This window comes from Erythrolamprus reginae, chromosome Z, assembly GCF_031021105.1.
Source record: "Erythrolamprus reginae isolate rEryReg1 chromosome Z, rEryReg1.hap1, whole genome shotgun sequence".
Lineage (NCBI taxonomy): Eukaryota > Metazoa > Chordata > Lepidosauria > Squamata > Dipsadidae > Erythrolamprus > Erythrolamprus reginae.
This window is the reverse complement of record NC_091963.1, coordinates 87,120,350-87,144,455: the sequence shown is the minus strand read 5'-3', so window position 1 is coordinate 87,144,455 and position 24,106 is coordinate 87,120,350. Positions and strand designations below refer to the sequence as shown.

The window sequence follows — 24,106 nt, the reverse complement described above, 5'->3', positions numbered from 1 at the left end:
AGATATAGTCTTTAGAAATTCTGGTTAACAATTTTTATATTGGGGGTTTACATCATTTTTAATATTGTTTTTAGGTATATCATTAGTGTTATTTTATTGTAGGGGTGGGAGGGGAAGGGAAGTGTGACTGCCCATGTCTATGTATTATGACAGTGAGTGCGATTGTGATGGGATACTATTTATTGGCTAATATAATTCTTGTTTTTAACTATATTAAGGGGATCAATTTTAAGACAAATGTGTGAATATGATTGGATGGAGAGGATGTCTAGGATGTATGAGATAAATGGAAGGGACAGCTGGCCTGATGGCTTGGAGGCAGGAGGAGTGTGGGAGCCTATGTCTGAGGTGGCAGAGAGCCAGAATATTCCGGTCTTGCTGGGGAGAGACAGACATGGTGGGAGACATGGGGTAGGCCGTTCCTGGGAAACAAGAGTTTGCTGCTTAAAAGCGATCCCCTGTTCCAGCCCCATGAACTCAGCTCGGGGTACTGGTGACAAGCGAAATCTGGACCCTGGGCTCAGGCTGTTGCTGCTCAATGCCAGGTCTGCTGTAAATAAAGCTCCCCTCATCCAAGACTTACTCCAGGATGAGGAGACAGACATGGCATGTGTGACTGAGACCTGGCTAGGCCCAGAAGGAAGAGTTCCTCTCTTGGAACTGTGCCCAACCGGGTTCCAGGTGTGACACCAGCCGCGACCCCAGGGAAGGGAGGAAAAGTGGCAATTATAGCCAGGAATACCATCATGATGCGTAGGCTCACTGCCTCTGAGATTGTGGGTTGTGAGTTCCTTCTTATGAGGTTGCATCTAGGAGTACAGGTGGACTTGTTGCTCACATACCTGCCTCCCAGCTGCGTGTCAACAGCCCTGCCTGCGCTACTACTCGGGCTGGTGGTAGAGTCCCCCAGATTTATTGTCTTGGGGGATTTTAACCTGCCATTGCTCGATAAATCCTCCGGTTTGGTGTAGGAGTCCATGGCCACCATGGCAAACATGGACCCAACTCAAGTAATTCAGGGCCCAACCCATGAGAGGGGGCACATTCTCGACATGGTATTCAGCCTGGAATACGTCTGCAATGGAGGCTCTAGACTGAATTGCGCCTTTGCAACCTCTCTGTGGCAACAGACCCTGGAGATCTCCTTGGTTTACCGAGGAGCTTAGGGGAATGATACGCCAGAAGAGAAGTCCAGAGAAGCGTTGGAGGAAAACCAGATCCGAATCTGAGTGAACACTTGTAAAAGCTCATATTAAGATTTGCAAAGTGGCGATCAGGTCGACAAGACATGCATACAATATCAGCCTAATTGTGTCTGCGGAATGCTGGCTCTGTTAAAAAGTGCTATTGCTAACATGTTGTAAGCCGCCCTGAGTCTAAGGAGAAAGACAGCATAAAAATCGAATAAATAAAATAAATAAATAAATCCTGCGCCGACTGGAGTGGCTGGGAATGGGAGGCACCGTCTTACAGTGGTTTTCCTCCTACCACTCTGGTCGGTCACAGTCGGTGTTAGCGGGAGATCAGAGGTCGACTCCTAGGTCCCTACTTTGTGGGGTTCCTCAGGGGTCGATCCTCTCCCCCCTGCTGTTTAATGAAACTGCTGGGTAATATCATCCAATGGCATGGGGTGAGTTACCAACAGTACGCTGATGATACTCAGCTGTACATTTCCACCCCGTGTCCATTCAGTGAAGCAGTGGAACTAATGTGCCGGTGTCTGGAGACTGTCAGGATCTTGATGGGTGCCAACAGGCTTAAGCTCAATCCAGACAAGACAAGTGGCTGTGGGTACTGCCTCCCAAGGACAGGTCCATTTGTCTGTCCATTACCGTAGAAGAGGGAAATATTGACCCCCTCAGAGAGGGTCCGCAACTTGGGCGTCCTCAATGCACAGCTGACTTTAGAACACCATCTTTCGGCTGTGGCGAGGGGGGCGTTTGCCCAGGTCCGCCTGGTGCATCAGTTGGCCCTATTTGGACAGGGAGCCTTTGGCCCTATTTGGACAGGGAGTCTTTGCTCACGGTCACTCATGCCCTTATCACTTCGAGGTTCGACTACTGCAATGCTCTCTACATGGGGTTACCTTTGAAGAGTGTTCAGAAACTTCAAATTATCCAAAATGCAGCCGCACAAGCGGTTATAGGCCTTCCAAGGCATTCCCATCTCACCATCACTACGCGGACTGCATTAGCTGCTGATTGGTTTCCGGTCACAATTCAAAGTGTTGGTTATGACCTATAAAGCCCTACATGGCATAGGACCAGATTACCTCCGAGACTGCCTTCTGTTGCATGAATCCCAGCATCCGGTCAGGTCCCACAAAGTTGGTCTCTTCAGGGTCCCATCAGCCAGACTATGTTAGCTGATGGGACCTAGGGGAATAGCCTTATCTGTGGGGGCCTCGGCCCTCTGGAATCAGCTCCCCCCGGAGATTCACACTGCCCCCACCCTCCTTGCCTTCCGAAAAAGTCTAAAGATTCATCTTTCTTGCCAGGCCTTTCCTTCTGACGAACAAGTGTTTTTAGTGTGTTTTATAGAGGGAATCATAATGAATATTTTAAATTATTTTAGCATTTTTAGGGTTTTTAAATTACCATATATACTCGAGTATAAGTTGAGTTTTTCAGCCCAAAAAATGGGCTGAAAAACCCGACCTTGGGTCACAGAAAAGTCGCCACAAGAGGGTGCCCGCAGGAACCTGACAGGCATTGCTGGCTTGGGCGGGTGAGGGAGCTATGGCAGGTGCCGCCTCTTCCCGGCTGAGGTAGCTTGCGCGCGAGAGGGGGAAAAAGCCGGTGAGGTTGGGGGGGCGGTGGCGAGAAAAAACCAGCAGGAGCAGCAGGGTAAGTACCAATGTTCCCTCTAAGGTGCGCGCGCACGAAAAAATACCCCCTCCCGCAGCCTTTTCCAAGACTGTCTGGCTGAGCCAGGCGTCAGCGTTGGGGGCGGGGAGTGACAAGGTTTTTCTTCATTTGAAAAACTGTGTGCTCCCCATTCCACTTTGGCCCCGCCCGTTCAGGAAAAGATGATGGCACCCATCAGGCACTTCCTCATTTTCCCTGAGTACGGTAATAGAGGCTCGGCCTGCACTGGGACGGAAGGGGGGAGGCGGTGGTGGCAGCTCTGACGTCTCTCCCCCCCTCTTGCCCCCTTTCTCCCCCCTCTTGCCCCCTTTCTCTCTCTCCCCCCTCTTCCTACCTGTTTAACGGTGTCCGGCTCTGTCTTGATGCGAGCTGCCACTATCTTGTACTGGGATTGGGTGGCGGAGGGGACCCGGCGGCAGTGGGCAGCCCCCAGCGTGGCAGCGGGAGAGGAAGCAAACCTTGTCCTTCGGCCACACTGGGGCTGAGTGGACCGAGGCCGGGCCCATCCCCAGCTGCCGGGGGTAGCCCCAGCACGGCAGCGGGGGAGGAGGAGGTGAAGTCAGCTGTATGGGGAAACGGCGCGTTTGAAAAGCGTGCCGCTTCCCTGGGCATGCTTTTCAAATGCATCCCCGGGCAGCTGGCTTCACCTCCTCCTCCCCCGCTGCCGCACTGGGGTGCCCCCTGCAGCCAGGGGCGACGGGCCCGGATTCGGCCCATTCAGCCCTGGTGTGGCTGAAGCATAAGCTTTGCTTCCTCTCCCGCCACCGCGCTGGGGACTGCCCGCCGCCGCCGGGTCCCCTCCGCCACCCAATCCCTGTACAAGATAGCGGCAGCTCGCATCAAGACAGAGCCGGACACCGTTAAACAGGTAGGAAGAGGGGGGAGAGAGAAAGTGGGGGCAAGAGGGGAGAGAGAGAAAGGGGAGAGAGAGAGAAAGGGGGCAAGAGAGGGGAGAGAGAAAGAGGGCAAGAGAGGGGAGAAAAAGGGGGAGAGAGAAAGAGGGGGCAAGAGAGGGGAGAAAGAGAAAGAAAGCAAGAGAGAGAGTGAAAAAAGAGAGGAAGGAAGAGAGAGAGAGAGAGAAATGAGATCAAAAAGGGAAGAAAAAAGAGAAATGAGAAAATGATTGAGGCAGAGAATTAGAGGAGAGAGAGATAAACAAAAGAGAGAGTGAAGTGACTCTTGATTTAAAGCATATGGTAAAAAGCACCCAAATAATAACAGAGGGAAAAACCCCCCAGCCCTCACCTATTTTTGGAAATGGTTCAAGAGTTCACGCACACACACACACAAGGAAGGAAGAGACGGGTGGAAAAAGAGAGAAGTGAGAGGGAAGGAATGAGAGAACAAGGGAGGAAGAGGGAGAAATGAGAAACAAATGAGAGAGAAAAGGGGGAGAGATAGGAGAGGTACCCAGAATTTTTTTTCCTATTTATTTATTTATTTATTTTTCTATGCCGCCCAGTCCCAAAGGGACTGCTGCTCAGACACTATACTTTTCTGCCCATACTGAAAAAAAATTAGAGGGAGCATTTTTTTTTTACCCTCTTTTAAACTTACAGAGCTAGTTTACTGGTTTTCTTTGAAATAAATATTCTAAAACATTTGATCTACTGATGCCCCAATTGAGTAATTTTATTGTTTTCCATTTTTATAAGTTACCAGTAGCCGCTGCAATTTCCACCCTCGACTTATACTGGAGTCAATAAATTTTCCCAGTTTTTGTGGCAAAAGTAGGTGCCTCGACTTATAATCGGAGCGACTTATAGTCGACTATATACAGTATATTAATTGGATCAGGTGTACTACTAGACCCAATGATAGAAATACTGCATTTGAACCAGAGAATATGTGGCAGTGGTGGTTTTTCAGTCAATAATACAGACCAACATAGAGTAAAGGTATAATAATATAATATCTATTTATAAGATATACAATATCACCATAATATTACACACTAATTATGATACATATCATTTAGTACATAGTAAGTACATGAGACCGCACAGTAGGTACATTAGACCACACAGCAATTAGATGCAGCAGGTATCTATCTGTCTGTCTGTCTGTCTATCTATCTATCTATCTATCTATCTATCTATCTATCTATCTATCTATCTATCTATCTATCTATCTGACTTATGTGCCGCCCCTCTCCGTTGACTCCAGGCGGCTTACAACATTTTAATAAAAACACAATATATAAAACACTTCTAAATCCAATTAACAGAATAATTAATTTAAAATATATTTTTAAAAGCTAAACATTTAAAAGTCAAACATTGAGAAACGTACTACAGCATCCTACACATTCACTGGCCCAAACCTGGGGTCTAATGACCCGAAGCCTGGCAGCGTAAATATATTTTCAAATTCTTACGAAAAACAAGGAGGGTGGGGGCAGTGCGAATCTCTGGGGGAAATTTATTCCAGAGGGCCGGGGGCCCCCACAGGGAAGGCTCTTCCCCTAGAATCCGCCAGGTGGCATTGTCTAGTTGAGGAGACCTGAAGAAGGCCAACTCTGTAAGACCTAACCGGATGTTGGGATTTGTGCAGCAGAAGGCGGTCCCACAAGTAATCTGGTCCCATGCCATGTAGGGCTTTATAGGTCATAACCAACACTTTGAATCAGGTCCGGAAACCAATTGGCAGCTAGTGCAGTCCGTGGAGTGCTGGAGAAACATGGGCATACCTTGGCAGGCCCATGACTCCTCACCCAGCTGCATTCTGCACAATTTGTAGTTTCTGAACACTCTTCAAAAGTAGCCCCATGCAGTAGTCGAATCTCGAGGTGATAAGGGTATGAGTGACTGTGAGCAGAGACTCCCTGTCCAAATAGGGTCGCAACTGGTACAACAGGTGGGCAAACACACCCCTTGCCACAGCCAGAAGATGATGGTCTAAAGCAGACCTGGGCAAGTGACGGCCCATGGGCTGCATGCAGTCAACCCACTGTCTGTGACTAGCCCATGGAAGCCGGTCCAACCTGCACAAGCACAGGCAAAGTTCAAATGCCGCGCATTGGAATTGTACGGCCACGCCACCTGCAAAACCAAGCAAAATCCAAACGCAGCATGGTAGAATCTGACGGGCTCAACACCTGCAGAAACCAAGCAAAATCCAAACACCGTGCACCGTTTCCAAATTTCGCACGGTGGAATGAGACGGCCTCGCCACCTGCGAGAGGAAAAAGGCAGTTGTGGCATGCCTGCCTGTTGCCTGGCTGATTGCCTACACCGGAGCTCTTGCCTCACCCTCTCCACCTTTCGCATAAGTTGACTTAACCTTCTTTGGGCATTCGTGATGGAGAGAGAGACAGAAAGAAAGAAAAGGGAAAGAGAGGGAGGGAAAGAGAAGTGGAGAGGAAGGAAAGAAAGAAAGAAGGAAGGAGAAATGGAGGTAACAAGGAAGGAAGGAGGGAGGGAAGGAAGGAGAAATATATAATATAATATATAATTATATATATATACAGTGATCCCTCGATTTTCGCGATCTCGTTCTTCGCGAAACGCTATATCGCGATTTTTCCCACCCGATGATGTCACTCTCTTCCTTTCTCATCTTTCTTTCTCTCTCTCTTTCTCTATCTTGCTTCTTCCTCTCTCACACTCTCTTCCTCCCTCTCTCATCTCTTTCTTTCCTTCTCTCTCTTTCTCTATCTCTCCCCCTCTTGCTGGCGGGCGGCGGGCGGGCGGGCGGGCGAGCGGGGGCATCAGCGAGGAAGACCCAGGGAAGGTTCCTTGGGCCGCCCAGCAGCTGATCTGCTCGGCAGCGCAGCGAGGAGCCGAATCGGGGTTTCCCCTTTGCGTGGGCGGCGGGGAAACCCCGATCTTCGTCTGCTCGCTGCTGCTGCGCTGCCAAGCAGATCAGCTGCTGGGCGGCCGCAGCAGCAGCGAGCAGACGAAGATTGGGGTTTCCCCGCCGCCCACGCAAAGGGGAAACCCCGATTCGGCTCCTCGCTGCGCTGCCGAGCAGATCAGCTGCTGGGCGGCCAAAGGAACCTTCCCTGGGTCTTCCCCGCCGCCCACGCAAACTCCACCATCTGCGCATGCGCAGATGGTGTTTTTACTTCCGCAACCCTACATCGCGAAAAATCGATTATCGCGAGGGGTCTTGGAACTGAACCATCGCGATAATCGAGGGATCACTGTATATAATATATATAGTATAATATATAATTAAATTTATAATTATAATATAATTAACTCAGTTCTACCCAATAATATACAGTATTGGGCAGAACTGAGTTAATTATATTAGTCCGGCGTTCTAAAACCATCCCAATTTCTCATGCTGCCCCATGGCAAAATTAATTGCCCACCCCTGGTCTAAAGTCAGCTGTGGATCAAGGAGGACACCCAAGTTGCAGACCCTCTCTGAGGGGGGTCTGAAACTCCCCCCATCCATGGTGATGGACGGACAGATGGAGGCAAAACCCATAGCCACTCAGTCTTCTTGGGATTGAGCTTGAGCATAAGGGAACTACTAGAGGAGGGGGGGAAATAATGCAGTTCTCTTCAAAAAAAAAAAGGAGTGGGGACTCAGGGGAAACTTCAATCCTATCAGCTTGACCTCAATATCAGGGAAGATTTTGGAAAAGATAAGCAACGAATCAGCACACACTTTGAGGTAAACAAAATAATTACCCAAAGTCAACATGGCTTTTTCAAAAACAAATCATGTCACACAAATCTTATTGTACAGTGATACCTCGTCTTACGAACGCCTCTTCATACGAACTTTTCAAGATACGAACCCAGTGTTTAAGATTTGTTTGCCTCTTCTTAAGAACCATTTTCACCTTGCGAACCCGAGCCCGGGTGCGTGGGCTCTTTTACTGCCGCAAAGATTCCCCTGCCTTGTGACTGGCACTGCCGGGATTTCTCATTTGCTTGCCACCCCCACTGGGATTCCCCACTTCCTTTTGCTTGTACCTGCAGTCCTGAGGCGGGGAATGCTGGAGATGCCCCATTTACCTGCCACTTTCTCCTCTAGCCCTCCGCTTCCTTTGCTCCCCACAGCCGCCCCATCCCGCTGCCAAAATCCCCCCTCCAAAAGCTTCCTACGCCACCCCAAATCACTCCCCAAATCATCTCTCCAAAAGCTTCCTATGCCACCCCAAATTGCTCCCAAAATCACTTCTCCAAAAGCTTCTTATGCCGCCCCAAATCACTCCCAAAATCACCTCTCCACAAGGTTCTTATGCCGCCCCAAATCACTCCCAAAATCACCTCTCCGAAAGCTTCCTATGCCGCCCCAAATCGCTCCCAAAATCACCTCTCCAAAAGCTTCGTACGCCGCCCCAAATCGCTCCCAAAATCACCCCTCCAAAAGGTTCCTACACTGCCCCAAATCGCCTCCAAAATCACCCCTCCAAAAGCTTCCTATGCCACCCCATATTGCTCCCAAAATCACTTCTCCAAATGTTCCTACGCCACCCCAAATCACCCCTCCAAAAGCTTCCTACGCCGCCCCAAATTGCTCCCCAAATCACCTCTTCACAAGGTTCCTACGCCACCCCAAATCACTCCCAAAATCACCTCTCCAAAAGCTTCCTATGCCACCCCAAATTGCTCCCAAAATCACCCCTCCAAAAGCTTCGTACACTGCCCCAAATCACTCCCAAAATCACCTCTCCGCAAGGTTCCTACACCGCCCCAAATCGCCTCCAAAATCACCCCTCCAAAAGCTTCCTATGCCACCCCAAATTGCTCCCAAAATCACTTCTCCAAAAGGTTCCTACGCCGCCCCAAATCACTCCCAAAATCACCCCTCCAAAAGGTTCCTACGCCACCCCAAATCGCTCCTGATATCATCTCTTGAAAAGCTTTCTATGTCATCCCAAATTACTTCCAAAATCACCCCTCCAAAAGCTTCCAATGCCATCCCAAATCGTGAAGATGGGATCCCTGCCAGGAGCCTGGTTTGGGGTGGGCATATTTTCCAGACAAACCGGTTTGACCGCCATTGGTGGCAGCGCGAAATCAGTAAGACTGCCATGCCTTAGCCGACACAAGCTGCGGTGCCAACACTGCAACTAAATGATTGGTGCAGCATGGAGTCACCTGGGAAGAGAACTAAGAACTGTGCTGGAGAGGTGAAGAAAAAATTAAAAGTGTGCTGCTGAATGAGGTGGCCAAATAGAATCTTGAGATCTTTTTCAGTTTATGGCTTTGGAATATCTCATCTACCATGGTGGTAGTGGTGAAATGAACTTTGTGTTTACTTCTAAGAAGAAAGGATTATATTAGTTACTATTGGCGACTGAAGAAACTGTAGATGGGAAAAAAAATCACTGATTTGACTATGGAAATGGAAATGTGATGAGAAAACATCTAACTTTGGGATTATATAAGGGACAGAATGAATAAATTCTGTAACATGGAAAAAAAGATGGAGAATTTGGAAATGATAATAACTGCACTGGAAATATGAGTTACAGGGAAATATCAAGGAATTCAAAATGCTTTTCCCCTGGACACCCTGTCAATCCAAAAGAGAAAGAAACAAAATAAGACTTTTTTCTTTGTTTTATGAGGTTGAGTATCAAAATTTACTATCTCAGGCTTGGGGGGAATCTATTATCATTTCAGTTTGGATATGTTTCTTTTGCACAGCAAATTCTCTTCACATACAAGTTTAGAATTTCTTTCACCAAGGCCTATTTCAATATGCTTCCTTCCACCATGCTATGTTTTCTGCCATTGGTGCATAGCTAAATTCTTAGAAATTCCCAAGGGCAATCTACATTACAAATTTCTAAGGCCAAGCACTCCAACTATATGTATAAGGTAGGTTCAATTAAATTTGCTGCCAAATTTAAAACATCAGACCCTCATTTTACTTGAAATCACAAAACAAATTGATAGAAACCTGGGAAAGCATGTCATGGTATTTATTTATTTATTAATTAAATGTATATTCTGCCTATTTCACTATAAAAATATCTCTGGACAGCTTATAACAATAAAAAAATATAAAAACATTAATTATTATAGTGTCCGTTTGTACAAGTCTTATTGCTCTCAAATAGAACTAATGTTCCATTGAAAGATAGCTATCACTACCAAATACGTAAAATCTCTATTTTCCCAGTTCTGTTTAGATATGCACAGGGGAGCAAATCACATAACGTACAGTAATTGTTCCTGTGTTCAAAGCATGTTAGTTCTGCCTTCCGTTAGTCTTTATTGTTGGCTGAGTCAGCATGCATAGAGTAGACCTCATAACTGTTTATATTAATTTCTTCTTAGCTCTTCTTCCTACTCTAGGCAGCTATTTCACAGGAACCATTTCAGGATATTTGATTGATATTTTAATCATATTTGATTGATACATATATGTACCTGTGGAATTGAAAGTGTTGCCTCTGTTCACTTCCTTGAATAACATTTAAGTAAAACATTGTCAGGAATTCTAGCTTTATATTTGTAAAATATCATCTTAATGGAACCATTGCTAATATCCTAATAATATCCATGTCTATTGATGTTGAGTTACTAGGATAGCATTCTCTATTAAAATATATCTATCATTCATTCATATTTATTTTTTCATGAGGTATGTGCATGTTGTTCATGCAGCCTACATAAAAACTAATGATACTACTTACATTCTTAGGCAATCCTGACCTAAAAGACAAAGAGGATCAGTTTGGAAGAACTCCTCTCATGTATTGTGTCTTGGCTGATAGGCTAGACTGTGCTGAGGTTTTATTGAAGACAGGATCAGATGTTGATAAAGCCGACCATAGTCAGAGGACAGCTCTCCATCTTGCTGCACAAAAGGTAACCAAATAATATTTTAAACTTGGATTTGCACACTGGAATCAGAAGTTCTAGGCACCTAAAACAATCTTAACTGAATTTCTCAGGGGAAAATCATCCTTTGTCTCCTTTGTTGCCTTAAGGGTAAGCCATTCTTTGTACTAAATAGAATGCTTAGAAAGCTTTAGCAAGGAGTTGTTCAAAATTAATATAAATATTCACCAGTTCTTTGAGAACAAATTAATTTTAGGATTTAAAGATGAAAACCATCCTATTAGAAGTAACATATATGACTGGAACAGGGGGCAGGTAGAATCTGATGATGCAGCTGCTAAAAATTGTAATCTATTTTAGGGTACATCAATAGAGTCCAGATTACTGAAAAAAACCCTACTGTGTTTCACACATAGACACATTTGCTGGAGGAAAGAATAATTAAAAAATTATTCTTTAGCATGGAGTAGAATGTCAAACTCCCAGCTCGCAGGCCGGTTGAGTCACACGCTGGCCACACCTACTGGCAGTTGGAACAGAGTTCTTTTCAGGTAGGGAATGGGACTAGAACATCTAACTCCTTAGCATCAAAGTATGTTAATAATAATATAAGAAATAACTAACGATTTGATGGTCATTTCAAAAAGTCCTTTCTTAGTGAGCACCTAAAAGCCAAGAGGAACATATGTACAACATTTCAAGTTTGTTGGCTTTACGGTTCAGAGATTTCATGATAATGCATGAGTGGTATTTGCCTTTTATATATATAGATTAGGTGGGAAAAATGGGGAAGCTGGATTTTTGTACTTATAGCTTTTTTAAAAGAGTTTTTTAACATTCAGAACCACCTTTCATAAACTATAAATGAGTCATTAATTTTAAAGTATAGTTATAAGTACTCAAGCAACTATTCTACATTTTAAAAAGATTTTAAGAATGTAAAACTTTTTTAAAATTGCTTGTCTATTCTGAAAATAGTATTACCATATTTGAACTTTAAAAACAGTCCTTTATGTTTAACTGAAATCTCTTTTACCTAACTAGTATTCTCTGCTGATATTTTCTATAGCTGACATCTAATGTTGCTTGTTACTGACTTGTATGCTCTGAGTTGACAGACAATACCTAGCTAAAAAGGTCAGCTTGAAAAAAGCAGGAAAAACAGTGTAGTATATATTGAATTAAGATGACTAATCAGTTCCAATGAAAGTGACTGTCAACTGTCCCACTCAATGCATGCAGCAAATAAAGACTCCTGGGCCATTTTTTGTTTCCAACAATATAATTTACTGAGCAGAAATGGAAATATTGAAATCAATTCTAATGGTTTCAAACAGCATAGCTATACATTTCCTTTCCCCCCCCCTTGGCCCTCCCATTGTCACTTTATTGCGACAGACACCGAATGACATACGGACACATGAGCTGGGTAAAAGAATCACTTTATTAAGACATAAACATAAAGACCTGCAGAGATCGCTAGATGGGGTGGAAAACCCTATGAATAACATACTTGGGCAACTAAATGGGTGTAACTCCTTGCCTGGGCAGTGCGAGGCTATCCAAAGCCTACGTCCAGCCCTGAAAGCCACACCCAGCGTGTGGGAGGGCTCGCCCCCATGACCTGGAACCAGAATGATGTGAGTGAGCCCCAAGGGCACCCCCTCTCCACCGCTCTGGTGATATATGGCAGCTTGAGTTGTGGAAAAAAAGGGGGCCAATCATCTTGCAAAAGATGCCCAAGGGAGAACACACAGTTGCTACTGATACTCTTTTCTGCCCCTTTACTGCGACAGCAGGGGGTCAGATCTCTATCTTGACCCCCTGACTCCCCCCTAAGCCTGCACCAGCTCCTGCAGACACCTCTGTAGGTCTGATAGGAAGATGTTGTTCCCGACAACCGACAAATTAACCCCATCGTCTCTGTAAAGGTTAGGCACATGGAAATGAATGCCTGAGTGCCTTATCACTACACCACCAGAAGCTGTAAACAATTTGCCTACTGCATTGTTTACCCACATCCTGGTCTTGTCCACTGCCCTTGGCTTGTTAGCATATCTCCATACCTTCTGCAGCAGAATATTAGACCACACGAATTGTGTGTTGGGCCATAGGCTCCGCAAGACCTGCAGGTCTTCCTTGACTTGACACACCAGTGCCAAGCCCTTAAGCAATCCAAGGTCATTGCCACCAACGTGCAACACCAACCATCTGGGTCCAGCCCTTCAGCGGCTCCAACCTCTCAGTACAGGCAAAATCCCATCCCACCGAAGACCTTGGCGCCCAAGCCATTCGACTTTGGCCCATCGACTTAGTGACAGCTGAGTTCCCCAGTGAGAATTTGCAGCTCGTCTTCTGGCCCAAAAGACCATGCTATGACCGCACATCAAAACAGTAGATAGAACAGCAGGCAATTCTCTTGAAATTTGCACACAGCATTGTGGGGCAGGGCCAGGACCTGTAACAATAAGAGAAACAACACAGAGTTAATATCCGGTGTCCTGATGTAGCCTTTGTATGTTGCGGATTTCCATCTGCCTATGGCCTTTATCTGTTCAGGTGGGCAACCTGCTGATGCTGCAAAGGAAGCTGCCCCCATTCTGAAAGAGTGTGTCCCAAAGTGTTGGGGGTTCCTCCCGACTTCGTGCAGGGCCTTTTTTGTGACTGCCCAAAACTGATATTTTGTCAGTGGCAACCTGTCCTGATGGCAAAACAGGTACCCTTTGCTGTTACCCCTGTATACTTTAAACTGTGTAAATGCCAACACCAGGCATATTTCTTTACAGGATATGCCTGAAAGGTTAACCAAATTCCTTTTGCACATCTGGTCGGTCTTGGACTGCCTAAGATGCAGCTGTACCCCTTCGCTGCTAATGACAAGATCGTTGTTACAGAAAGTACTGAATGACTTATCATAGCGAGATTATGCCAAAACCTCACTGATCTAAAATGCACCAAAAAACAGTGTAGTGGCAACTGCCTGAAACAAAACAGCCTCGTAAAGCGAGGAGCAAAGTGTTCTCCAACATCCGCCAATCCCTCTTAATTGAAGCAAAGATAGCAGCTTCCTCCAATCACCCTCCTTTTGGGATCTTTCTCTGGACCACCCCTCCAGCATTTTACGCACCCTAAAGTCTCCTGACGTGTCCTGGAAACCCTCAGCTCTGGCTATGAAGGCCAAGCCAGCTAGTTTCCCCTGTATCGTTCTAGCTGTTAAGCCCATATGATACCTGTTCACGCAGAATTCCAATAAGTGCTCTACAGGGATGGGCCAAGTTTGCTCATATCCTTTCTTGAGCCTAAAATCCCCAAACTCCATACCTTCTCTTGCATATGACCGTCTTGTACTTGGAGCTACAGACATGCTTTCCGCTCTTGATACCTCATCTCTCCAAGCTCCCACAGGTGATTCGGTACCTCATGTGGTATGTGGTCCGCCCAGGGTGACAGCTCTCAAAACCTGGCCAATTCCATGTGATGTGACCCCATTCTCAACCCCCAGGACGTGGTGGGCTATGAATAGCGTGTTGCTTTTGAGAATCCTGCTGACAAAATATAAAACTATGTGCATAACATGCTCGTTTTTGGAGTCTTCGGAGAGGGGCGGCATACAAATGTAATAAATAAATAAAATAATAAATAAATAATGACCTGTACTACTACTTGCTTGTCGCACCAAAACCATACAGTCTTGTCTCTGAATTCATCTCCCCAAATTTCTATTGCAACAACAATGGGGAAGAACTCTAGGAATGTTAGGTCTCTGCAGATGTCCTTTCTTAGCCATTTGCTTGACCAAGTTGTGTGGCACCACTTTTTACCTAGCACCACACCAAAACCACATCTGCCGGATGCATCAGAATGTATCTGCAATTCAGCCTCTAAAAGGCGTTCTTGCTTCCAAAATGTTGTGTGGGCTCAAAACTTTTAACCAAACCTCGAGATCTCTTTTGGCCCCCTGATTATGCCTTATCCTATGATGAGGCTTGGTGAGTCCCTTCATCGATGAGAAAATTCTCCAAGAAGAAGACATAGAATTATATTTAAACGAGGCTGAACTACCACAAATATCTGAAATTAATATAGATAGGATGGAGAAAGACATAACTTGGTTGACTCAGCCTTCCATCCTTCCGAGGTGGGTAAAATGAGGACCCGGATTGTGGGGGCAATAGCCTAGCTTTGTTAAAAAGTGCTATTGCTAACATGTTGTAAGCCGCCCCGAGTCTAAGGAGAAGGGCAGCATAAAAATCGAATGAATAAATAAATAAATAAATAAATAAATAAATAAATAAATAAATAACAATGATAGAATTGGAGAGAGCGATTAAGAGACAAAATAATAACAAAACACCTGGGACAGATGGAATTCCTGCGGAATTCTACAAACAAATGTATAAACCCACAAAAAAGCTAATGCTAGTAATGTTAAACGAAGTACTAAATAAAGGGGAAATTCCTCAAACATGGAAAGAGGGACTAATTACTTTAATACCAAAGGATCCAAATCAAAGACACTTAATTAAACAATATAGACCAATAGCATTATTGAACTCTGACTATAAAATCTTTGCATCAATACTGGCAGAAAGGTTTAAAATGATAATTAATGAAATAATACACCCAGACCAAAATGGTTTCTTACCAAATAGGAACATTAAAAATAATTTGAGAAATATAATAAATATATTAGAATACTACAAAGTAAATTCTGGGAAGAATTTGGCTTTGATATTTTTAGATGCAGAAAAAGCATTCAACAACCTAAATTGGAATTTTTTAATAAATCAATTAACAAAGATGAAATTCAAAGAAAAATTTATAAGAACTATTCGGACAATTTACTCAAACCATCAGCAAAGGCTATTATCAACGGGGACTTAACAGAGAATATAACAGAGTCTGCGGAGAGGGGCGGCATACAAATCTAAATAATAAAATAATAAATAAATAAACATCGAAAAAGGAGTTCGACAAGGATGCCCTCTCTCCCCACTAATATTTGTAATGGCTATAGAAGTTCTATTAACACAGATTCGATCTAATAAAGACATCAAAGGATTAAAAACAAAAGGACAAGAATATAAGATCCAGGCATTTGCCGATGATTTGGTATTTAACATAGAAGATCCCATCGAATCTGGTGAAAAACTATTAAATGAAATTGCTAAATTTGGGAAAGTAGCAGGATTAAAAATCAACAAACAGAAAACTAAAATATTGACAAAAAAATTAAGTAAAGAAAAGCCAATGTTAGAAAATAAATTAGAATTACAAATTGTTAAAAGAGTTAAATACTTAGGTATAAAATTGTCACCAAGGGCAATAACAATTAAAGAGGATAATTACACAGTATTGATGAAAGAAATTCAAATAAAATTAGAAAAATGGAATAAATTACCTATCTCACTTATCGGAAGAATATCAGCAATTAAAATGTCTATTCTACCTAAAATACTTTATTTATTTAGAACAATCCCTATTACCTTGAAAAAAACTTTCTTCCAAAAATTAAATAGAACTATAACAAAATTTATTTGGGCCGGGAAAAAACCCAGGATTAAAATACAGTATCTATAGGATAACACCAAACAAGGAGGCTTTGGTCTACCCGATTTCGAAATATATTATAACGCATCAATTATAGATTGGCTAAGGGATTGGATTAAACTAGAAAATAAAAGATTATTAGTACTAGAAGGGCATGATTTGATGATAGGGTGGCATGCCTTTCTATGGGACAAAAAAGATAAGACCCATAAATATTTTAGACAGCATATTATTAGAAACTCAATATATGAGGTATGGACCAGAATCAAAAGAACACATTATTCACAAATCCCGAAATCGTTTTCTAGTATGGAGGCGATGATGCATCCCAACACAAAAGATTTAAACAAAATGCTTAATTATTATCAGTTACTAGACGGAAGAGGCTAATTGAAGACAAGGGAGCAATTAGAAAAAAGTGGGATAATAATGGATTGGTGGCCATACAATTTGATAAAATCAAGATACCAAGAGGAAAAAAGAAATGGGAAACAAAAAAGAGAAATAGAATTGGATAAATTAATTTTAAACCAAGATAAAAAAATGATTTCTAAAATTTACAAATACTTGCTAAACTATAAAATGGAGGATTATATAGTTAAAAACAATATATATAGCTGGTGTAGAAATTTTGGCTACAATGTAAATTTAGATAAATGGGATATAATCTGGGCAAAAAATTATAAACTAACGAAATCAACAGCATTTAGAGAAAACCTGTACAAAATGTACTATAGGTGGCACCTCCCCCACGGCAAGACTAGGACAAATGTATACTGGGATAAATCCACAGTGTTGGAGTTTTGTTTTGTTTTTGTTTCAAGGTGGCGATCCGTGCAGATGTTTAATCACATCGCTAGGCAGTGAAAGTTTAAAAAAAGTTAAAATAACTCAAGTATAGATATAGCAAAATCAGCAAAACCAGCAAACCGGATTCAACTTAACAATAAGGAGCGATGAGACACAACAAGCAGCTCAAAGCAGCAAACGGAGGTGAGGGAGGGAGGGAGGGAGAGAAAACAGAGGGAGCACGTTACCAGAGAGAGAGAGAGAGAGAAGAAAAACCACGCTGTCGTTTACTAAAGTGTGAGAGAGGCGAAACCTAAAAATACCTAACAGAGGGAGTACATTACCAGAGAGAGAGAGAGGCAACCTATGTAACCCAGCTGAGGCAACCCGATTAGTTCTGCTGCTCCCCAGCTGATTTAAATTACTTCCCTACTAAAGAAGCCTCCCAGCTGATCTCCATACTGTTTTAACTGCAATTGCAACTAAAGTGCCTCCAGCCTGCCGAAGCAGCACCAAACAAGGCAAACAAGGCACAGCCGATCCCCCACAGCCATGCAATTTAAATTGGGGAAAAGGTGAACCTCCAAGAGCCCTATTCCCTAGCCAGCCCTGCACAACTGACTCCAATAAGCCCAACAAAGTTACCTGGGAGCTTGCAAAGAAATGCAGACGAGTCTTCAGCTCTGTGATCAGTGAAGAGCCATCAGCTTCCTGCAGCTCATTTCAACAGCGTTAGGAGCCAACTGACTCTGCAAATGCCTGAGCCTTCCCAAAGCTGATTTAGGATTAGGTGCCTCCATTACCACATGTTCCATCAATTTAACAAAGACCAAGAGACTTCCTGTGATCTCGGAAGTGAAAGCTTCTATCAATTTGAAAAGTCACTTAATCTGGCAGCAACGCTCCAGCTCCCCCTAGTGGTTGGGAGGGATCCTAGCAATCACATTTTCAGATATATCTATACCCTGCTACCAGCCAAGCTATCAACTAAAGCTTGAGTCATCTGAAGCTTGTAAGCCAAGGCTTCGTTCCCGACGCACAGCTGACGCAGAAGGTTCCCCTGAGCCCCTGATGTCAGCGGAAGTAACCCAAGCCACAAAACTTGCCTACTCTGTACCCAGATGACGAGGGAGGTTCCCCTGAGCCCCTGACGTTAGCGAAGGACACCAGGGTTCGTTTCCGACCCACAGCTGATGCAGGAGGTTCCCCAGAGCCCCTGACGTCAGCGGAAAAAGCCCTAGCCCGCTCCGTGACCCGGCTTCTTCTCTACCTGGCTTTAATTGGCATCCAGCTGGCGCGAGAGGTTCCTCAGAGCCCCTGACATCAGCAAAAGTTGCCCTACCCCTCTAGGTGTCCCAGAGTTGCACACGGCACACAGCAGACACAGGTGGTTCCCCAGAGCCCCTGAAGTCAACGGTAGACACCCTGAGATATCCACAGAGCCCTCCACAAGGACTAGCTTCATACCCTGCACCCGACGGGAGTAACCCCCCCCCCAAGAAAAGACGCCAGGAGCCCCACCTGAGGGCCACAATCAACACCCCGCACCCCTGACGCCAAGGGAAGACACCTGGAGCCCAACCAAGACTGTCTGAGCCTCCTCTATCCCTCAACACCACTGCCAGCACCCTACTATCGTTGGAGTTCGAGCGACAGTGTAAGACGCAATCCACCCAACACTCACAAAAAGATTTCCAAACCTCACCCCCACGACCATGCCGTGCAGGAAAAAACCCCAAGTAACCCAAATGACTGTTTCTGATAACATCTGCGTTATATGCAACATCAACATAAATACACAAGAAGGACTCACAAAATGCCATTCCTGCAAAAAATCTGCTCATCACACCTGCCTCAGCATCAATAAACATGTCGCCACTTTTCTCTAAGACAATCCCTCATTCTACTACTTCTGCCCATCCTGTACTCCCAAACCAGACCCCTTTGACAATTTATCTGATGTAATCTTCACTGCAGTCTCTAAATCCCAACAATCATACACTGAAAGCATGTAACCGCGGATCACCGCCATTGAAAAAAGCATCCAAGAACTGATAAACGCTAAAACTCCAAAACAAGTGCCTTGCGCCATCCCCTCTCAACACCCAGTCCAGGCCTCCAAAACCTCTATCTCCAAACCCTACTACTGACATCTCCTCCCTGATGCAAGATGCCATGGAATGGCAACAAAAATGCCATAACGCCGTACTTTTTGGCCTAGAGGAAAATGGGGAAACCGATCTATCAAATATTCATAGCATCATCCACAACCATCATCCTCAATCAATCGCCCCTGACGATATCTTAGAAGTTTCTAGAAGCGGCCCTGTACTAAAGAACAGTGATGGATCAATGGCTCCCCGGTTGTGCAGAATAGTCTGCAAAAATGAAACTACCAAACAACAGTTCATTAAGACCATGAACTCCATCACCAGAAATAACGCAAAATACAACAAACTCAGATCCAGACCAGACATAACACTACTCCAACGCATCCGATCTCGGGAACTACAGGCCGAACTCTGGAGACATTGTGACCAAGGTGAAACTAACCTCGACATTGACTACCGCTCTGATTGCATCAGGACCAAAACTCATAACCCTCCCTTCATCTCCAAACCCACTGTCCCTCCTCAACCATCCCACACTTCTCCACCCACCATCCCTCATCTACAAACGGACCACCCCAGCACTTCAAGCAACGAATAGGATAATGCGCCTCTTACTACCTCATTTCAATCCAATCTCACCCCTGATCACAAACTCAATCTCAAATGTAAACTGATCAATGCAAGAAGTATTATCAACAAGTTGTCTGAATTCCTCATCCTACTTGACACCAACTTATTTGACTTAATCTTTGTTTGTGAAATATGGCTGAATCCTTCCTATCCTGACTCCTTCATCACACAAAGTAACTACCTGGTCTTCCAGTCTGACCGTGAATCCCGCAGAGGGGGTGGTGTAGCCATATTCTACAAAAGCTCACTCAATCTAAAAAACATTCAAGTTGCACATGATCTTATCCTCCCTGAAAGTCTAGTTTGTGACATTTCCCTCAACACTACACTCCGTTTCCTACTGTGCTACAGAGCTCCAAACTACGACATTACCCAAGCAACTAAACTAACCTCCCTCCTAACTTGGCCTCCCTCCTAACTGCCCCTATCCCATTATCTTCCTTGGTGACCTCAACCTACCACACATCAACTGGCCACTAAATGAATGCTCCACTGAACCTATACATACCGCCATCTATAACGCCGTCACCAGCCTAGGACTGGAACAATTAATATCAAACGACACCAGACTCAACAACTGTCTCGACCTCATATTCTGCAACAGCAAAAGTGCTATCTATGGACTGCACACAAAAGAACCCTTCTCCAACAGCGACCACTCTACGATCAACTTCAACTTCAACCTACATCATCTAAACACTCACCAGAATAACGTGGCTCCTAAGTACAATTTTAGGAAAGCCAACTATGATCTCATAGATGCCAATCTCTCAATCCTTAACTGGCAATCCTTGTTCTCTAACTGCATCACCACTGATGATCTCTACAATATGTTCTTACTCCAAATCAAAAGGCTTATAGAACTACATGTGCCACTCACTTCTTCCAGAGGTAAACGAAAAAATAACATACCTGTCTCGATAAAGAAACTACAAACCAAAAAAAGATCCCTCTGGCGTAGAAACAAAAAAAGCCCAGTAACCAACTTTAAAGTCTGCTACAAAAACTTATGCCAATGAATAAAAGCAGAATGCCTCAACTATCACAGCAAACAAGAGGAAAGCCTCCTTCGCACCAAGTCTAACCGTGCGTTCTATAACTTCGTCAACAACAAACTCAATGACTCCAGACCTATTCCACCACTCGTAGGACCCATTAACAAAGAATACCATGATGACCCATCCAAAGCCAACCTCTTCAACTCTTTTTTTGGCTCTGTTTTTGTTAACAGCAATGGCTCTTGCCCCATCTTCGCAAATCGCACCTCAAACCCACTAAAAAACCTAACCCAAACCGTCTTCACTGTAGACTGCGTAGAAAAAGCAAACCGTGACCTCAAACCTTCCCTATCTGCCGGACCAGACGGTCTCTGTGCATACTTCCTAAGGAAACTTTCTTCTGCTCTTGCTGAACCCCTAAGCATTATCTTCCAAAAATCCTTCAGAACCAGCACGCTCCCCAAGCTGTGGTCAAAAACAGTAGTCATCCCCATTTTCAAAAAAGGATACCCTTCACTAGTGGACAACTACAGACCAATATCTCTCTGTTGCATCCCTTGTAAAATCATGGAATCAATTATAAATCGATCAATCACCCCTCTACTTAGAATCTAATAACCTACTCTCAAACAAACAATTTGGATTCAGAAAGAAATTATCCTGCAACCTACAACTACTTCACTGCAAAAACATTTGGACTACCCACCTCGACCAAGGAAAATCCATTGATGCAATTTATATAGACTTTTGCAAAGCCTTCGACTCAGTGGTCCACAACAAACTACTCCTAAAACTCAAATCCTATGGCATCTCAGGACTCCTTCACAACTGGATTACTGCATTCCTGTCAAACAGGCAACAAATTGTCAAAATTGGCAGCGCCATCTCCACCCCCACTCCTGTCATAAGTGGCGTTCCCCAGGGAAGCGTACTAGGTCCTACTCTCTTCATTCTGTACATCAATGACCTCTGTGACCATATCGAAAGCAACTGTGTTCTTTTTGTCGATGATGTGAAACTTTTCAACACCACTGACAACACACTCACTCTCCAAAAAGACCTGGACTTTGTTTCAGACTGGTCTAACACTTGGCAACTTCAAATATCAACCAACAAATGCTCTACCCTCCACATCGGCAAAAAGAATCCAAACTGCACATACGAACTGAATAAACAATCTCTCACTGCCAACCCACACTCAGTAAAAGACCTTGGAATACTAATATCGAATGACCCAAGTGCTAAAGCCCACTGCAACAATATCGCCAAAAAAGCTTCTAGAGTTGTTAACCTGATCCTACGCAGCTTCTGCTCAGGCAATCTCGCACTACCCACAAGAGCCTACAAAACTTTTGCCAGACCCATCCTAGACTACTGCTCATCTGTCTGGAACCCATACCACATCTCAGACATCAACACCCTTGAAAATGTCCAAAGATATTTCACCAGAAGAGCCCTTCACTCCTCCACTCGAAACAGAATATCCTACAAAAATAGACTAACAATCCTGGGCCTAGAAAGCCTAGAACTACGGCGCCTAAAACACGATTTCAGTATTGCCCACAAGATCATATGCTGCAACATCCTACCGATCAATGACTACTTCAGCTTCAACCATAACAACACAAGAGCACGCAGCAGATTTAAACTTAATACGAACCGTTCCAAACTTGACTGTAAAAAATATGATTTCAACAATCGAGTTATCGAAGCGTGGAACTCATTGCCGGACTCAATTGTGTCAACCCCTAACCCCCAACATTTCTCCCTTAGACTCTCCACGATTGACCTCTCCAGGTTCCTAAGAGGCCAGTAAGGGGCGTACATAAGTGCACTGGTGTGCCTTTCGTCCCCTGTCCAATTGTCTTTCCTTTCTCTCATTTATCATATATATTTTCTTTCTTTCATATATCCTCTCCTCTAAGTTCACTTTACCCTTATATATATTACTACATGTCTATTTTTCTTCCTATGTATTCGTGTATTGGACAAATGAATAAATAAAAATAAATAAATAAATAAGATGCAAGGAACATACGGGGACTTATTACCACATTTGGTGGACTTGCCCAATAATTTAAAAAAATTGGATCAAAATACAAAAGTGGATAACAGATATGTTACAAATCAAAATAAACAGAAGACCTGAAGCATTCCTTCTTGGAATTATAGATCAAAAAATGGATAAAAACAAATATTATTTAATGGTACACATATTGACCGCAACTAGAATGGCAGTAGCCCAATGCTGGAAGCAAACCAATCTTCCTGAAGATTCATTAATACTTTAAAAAAAATTGGACTGTACAGAATCTGATGCTTTAACCCTTAAATTAGAAAACAAAGAAGACTCCAATTATTATAAAACATGGAATTCTTTTTATGATTGGTTTAAAAGAAGAAATAAAAGTTTAAATTAAAATATAACAATAGCAATTTTTTCCTTTTTTTGATATATATACAGTGCTTTGTTAAAATAAAATTTGTATGAGATTAAATTAATCAAGTAGGAGTGTTCGAAAGTGGCTAAGAATATAGCAACAACAAAAAAGACATTGATAACCAAAAGGAATAACAGTAAATACTGATTGTTTCTTTCACCAGAAAATAATTTGATACCAGAAAAGACTTTATTTTTTCCTCCTCACAAGAGAATACAAATGATATATATTTTGTGGTTTGTTTATTGTCATTGTTAATATTGTTTATTGTATTTAATTAATTAATCAACTATTATTGTTGTTGTTGTTGTTGTCTTTATGTGTTTTGTTTTGTTTTCGACCTTTTTCTTTTTCTTTGTTAGGTTTTGTAAATGTGTAGATGTATATATTTTTTAAATCAATAAAAATTATTTTAAAAAAAGAAAAAGAAAATCCACTGGGAAAAAAAAAGAGAGAAAATTCTCCAAGCAAAAGCTCTGCCTGGGGCCATTACCCTGCAAGCGAAATTCAATAGAGCTGCGATTTCTTGTAACTGTCTCAGTGTAACCCTAGTAGTCAATAAAGCATCATTTATCTTTTTTGTAAGTTTAGCCAGCTTGTCTTGGGAAGCGTGCATGCCTTTGCAATAGAGTCGATTTCAATATTATTATTGTTGTTGTTGTTGTTATTATTATTATTATTATTATTATTATTATTATTATTATTATTTAGTAGATTTGTATGCCGCCCCTCTCCGAAGACTCGGGGCGGCTCACAACAACAAAAACAGTACAAATCCAATAATTAAAACAGTTTAAAACCCTTAATATAAAAAACAATCATCTCATACAAACCATACATAAAACTGAAACAGCCCAGGGGAATCAATTTCCCCATGCCTGACGACAGAGGTGGGTTTTAAGGAGTTTACAAAAGGCAAGGAGGGTGGGGGCAATCCTAATCTCCAGAGAGAGTTGATTCCAG

At 43.3% G+C, this 24,106-nt stretch overlaps 2 protein-coding genes across 8 annotated transcripts in view; both read left to right on the top strand.

Moving 5' to 3' along the window:
* The window catches only part of SEC61B (SEC61 translocon subunit beta), a 1,118,247-nt gene that overhangs the window by 741,340 nt on the left and 352,801 nt on the right, over positions 1 to 24,106 (top strand). The gene's annotated exons all lie outside the window — the stretch shown is intronic.
* Positions 1 to 24,106, top strand: part of INVS (inversin) — a 426,566-nt gene that overhangs the window by 66,824 nt on the left and 335,636 nt on the right. For 6 of the 7 annotated variants that reach the window (XM_070727774.1, XM_070727772.1, XM_070727771.1 and 3 more), the window contains exon 3: positions 10,485 to 10,651. In XM_070727774.1, coding sequence (XP_070583875.1) covers positions 10,485 to 10,651 — 167 coding nt within the window. The remainder of the gene's footprint in view (positions 1 to 10,484; positions 10,652 to 24,106) is intronic. The other variant, XM_070727775.1, reaches the window with a different exon arrangement.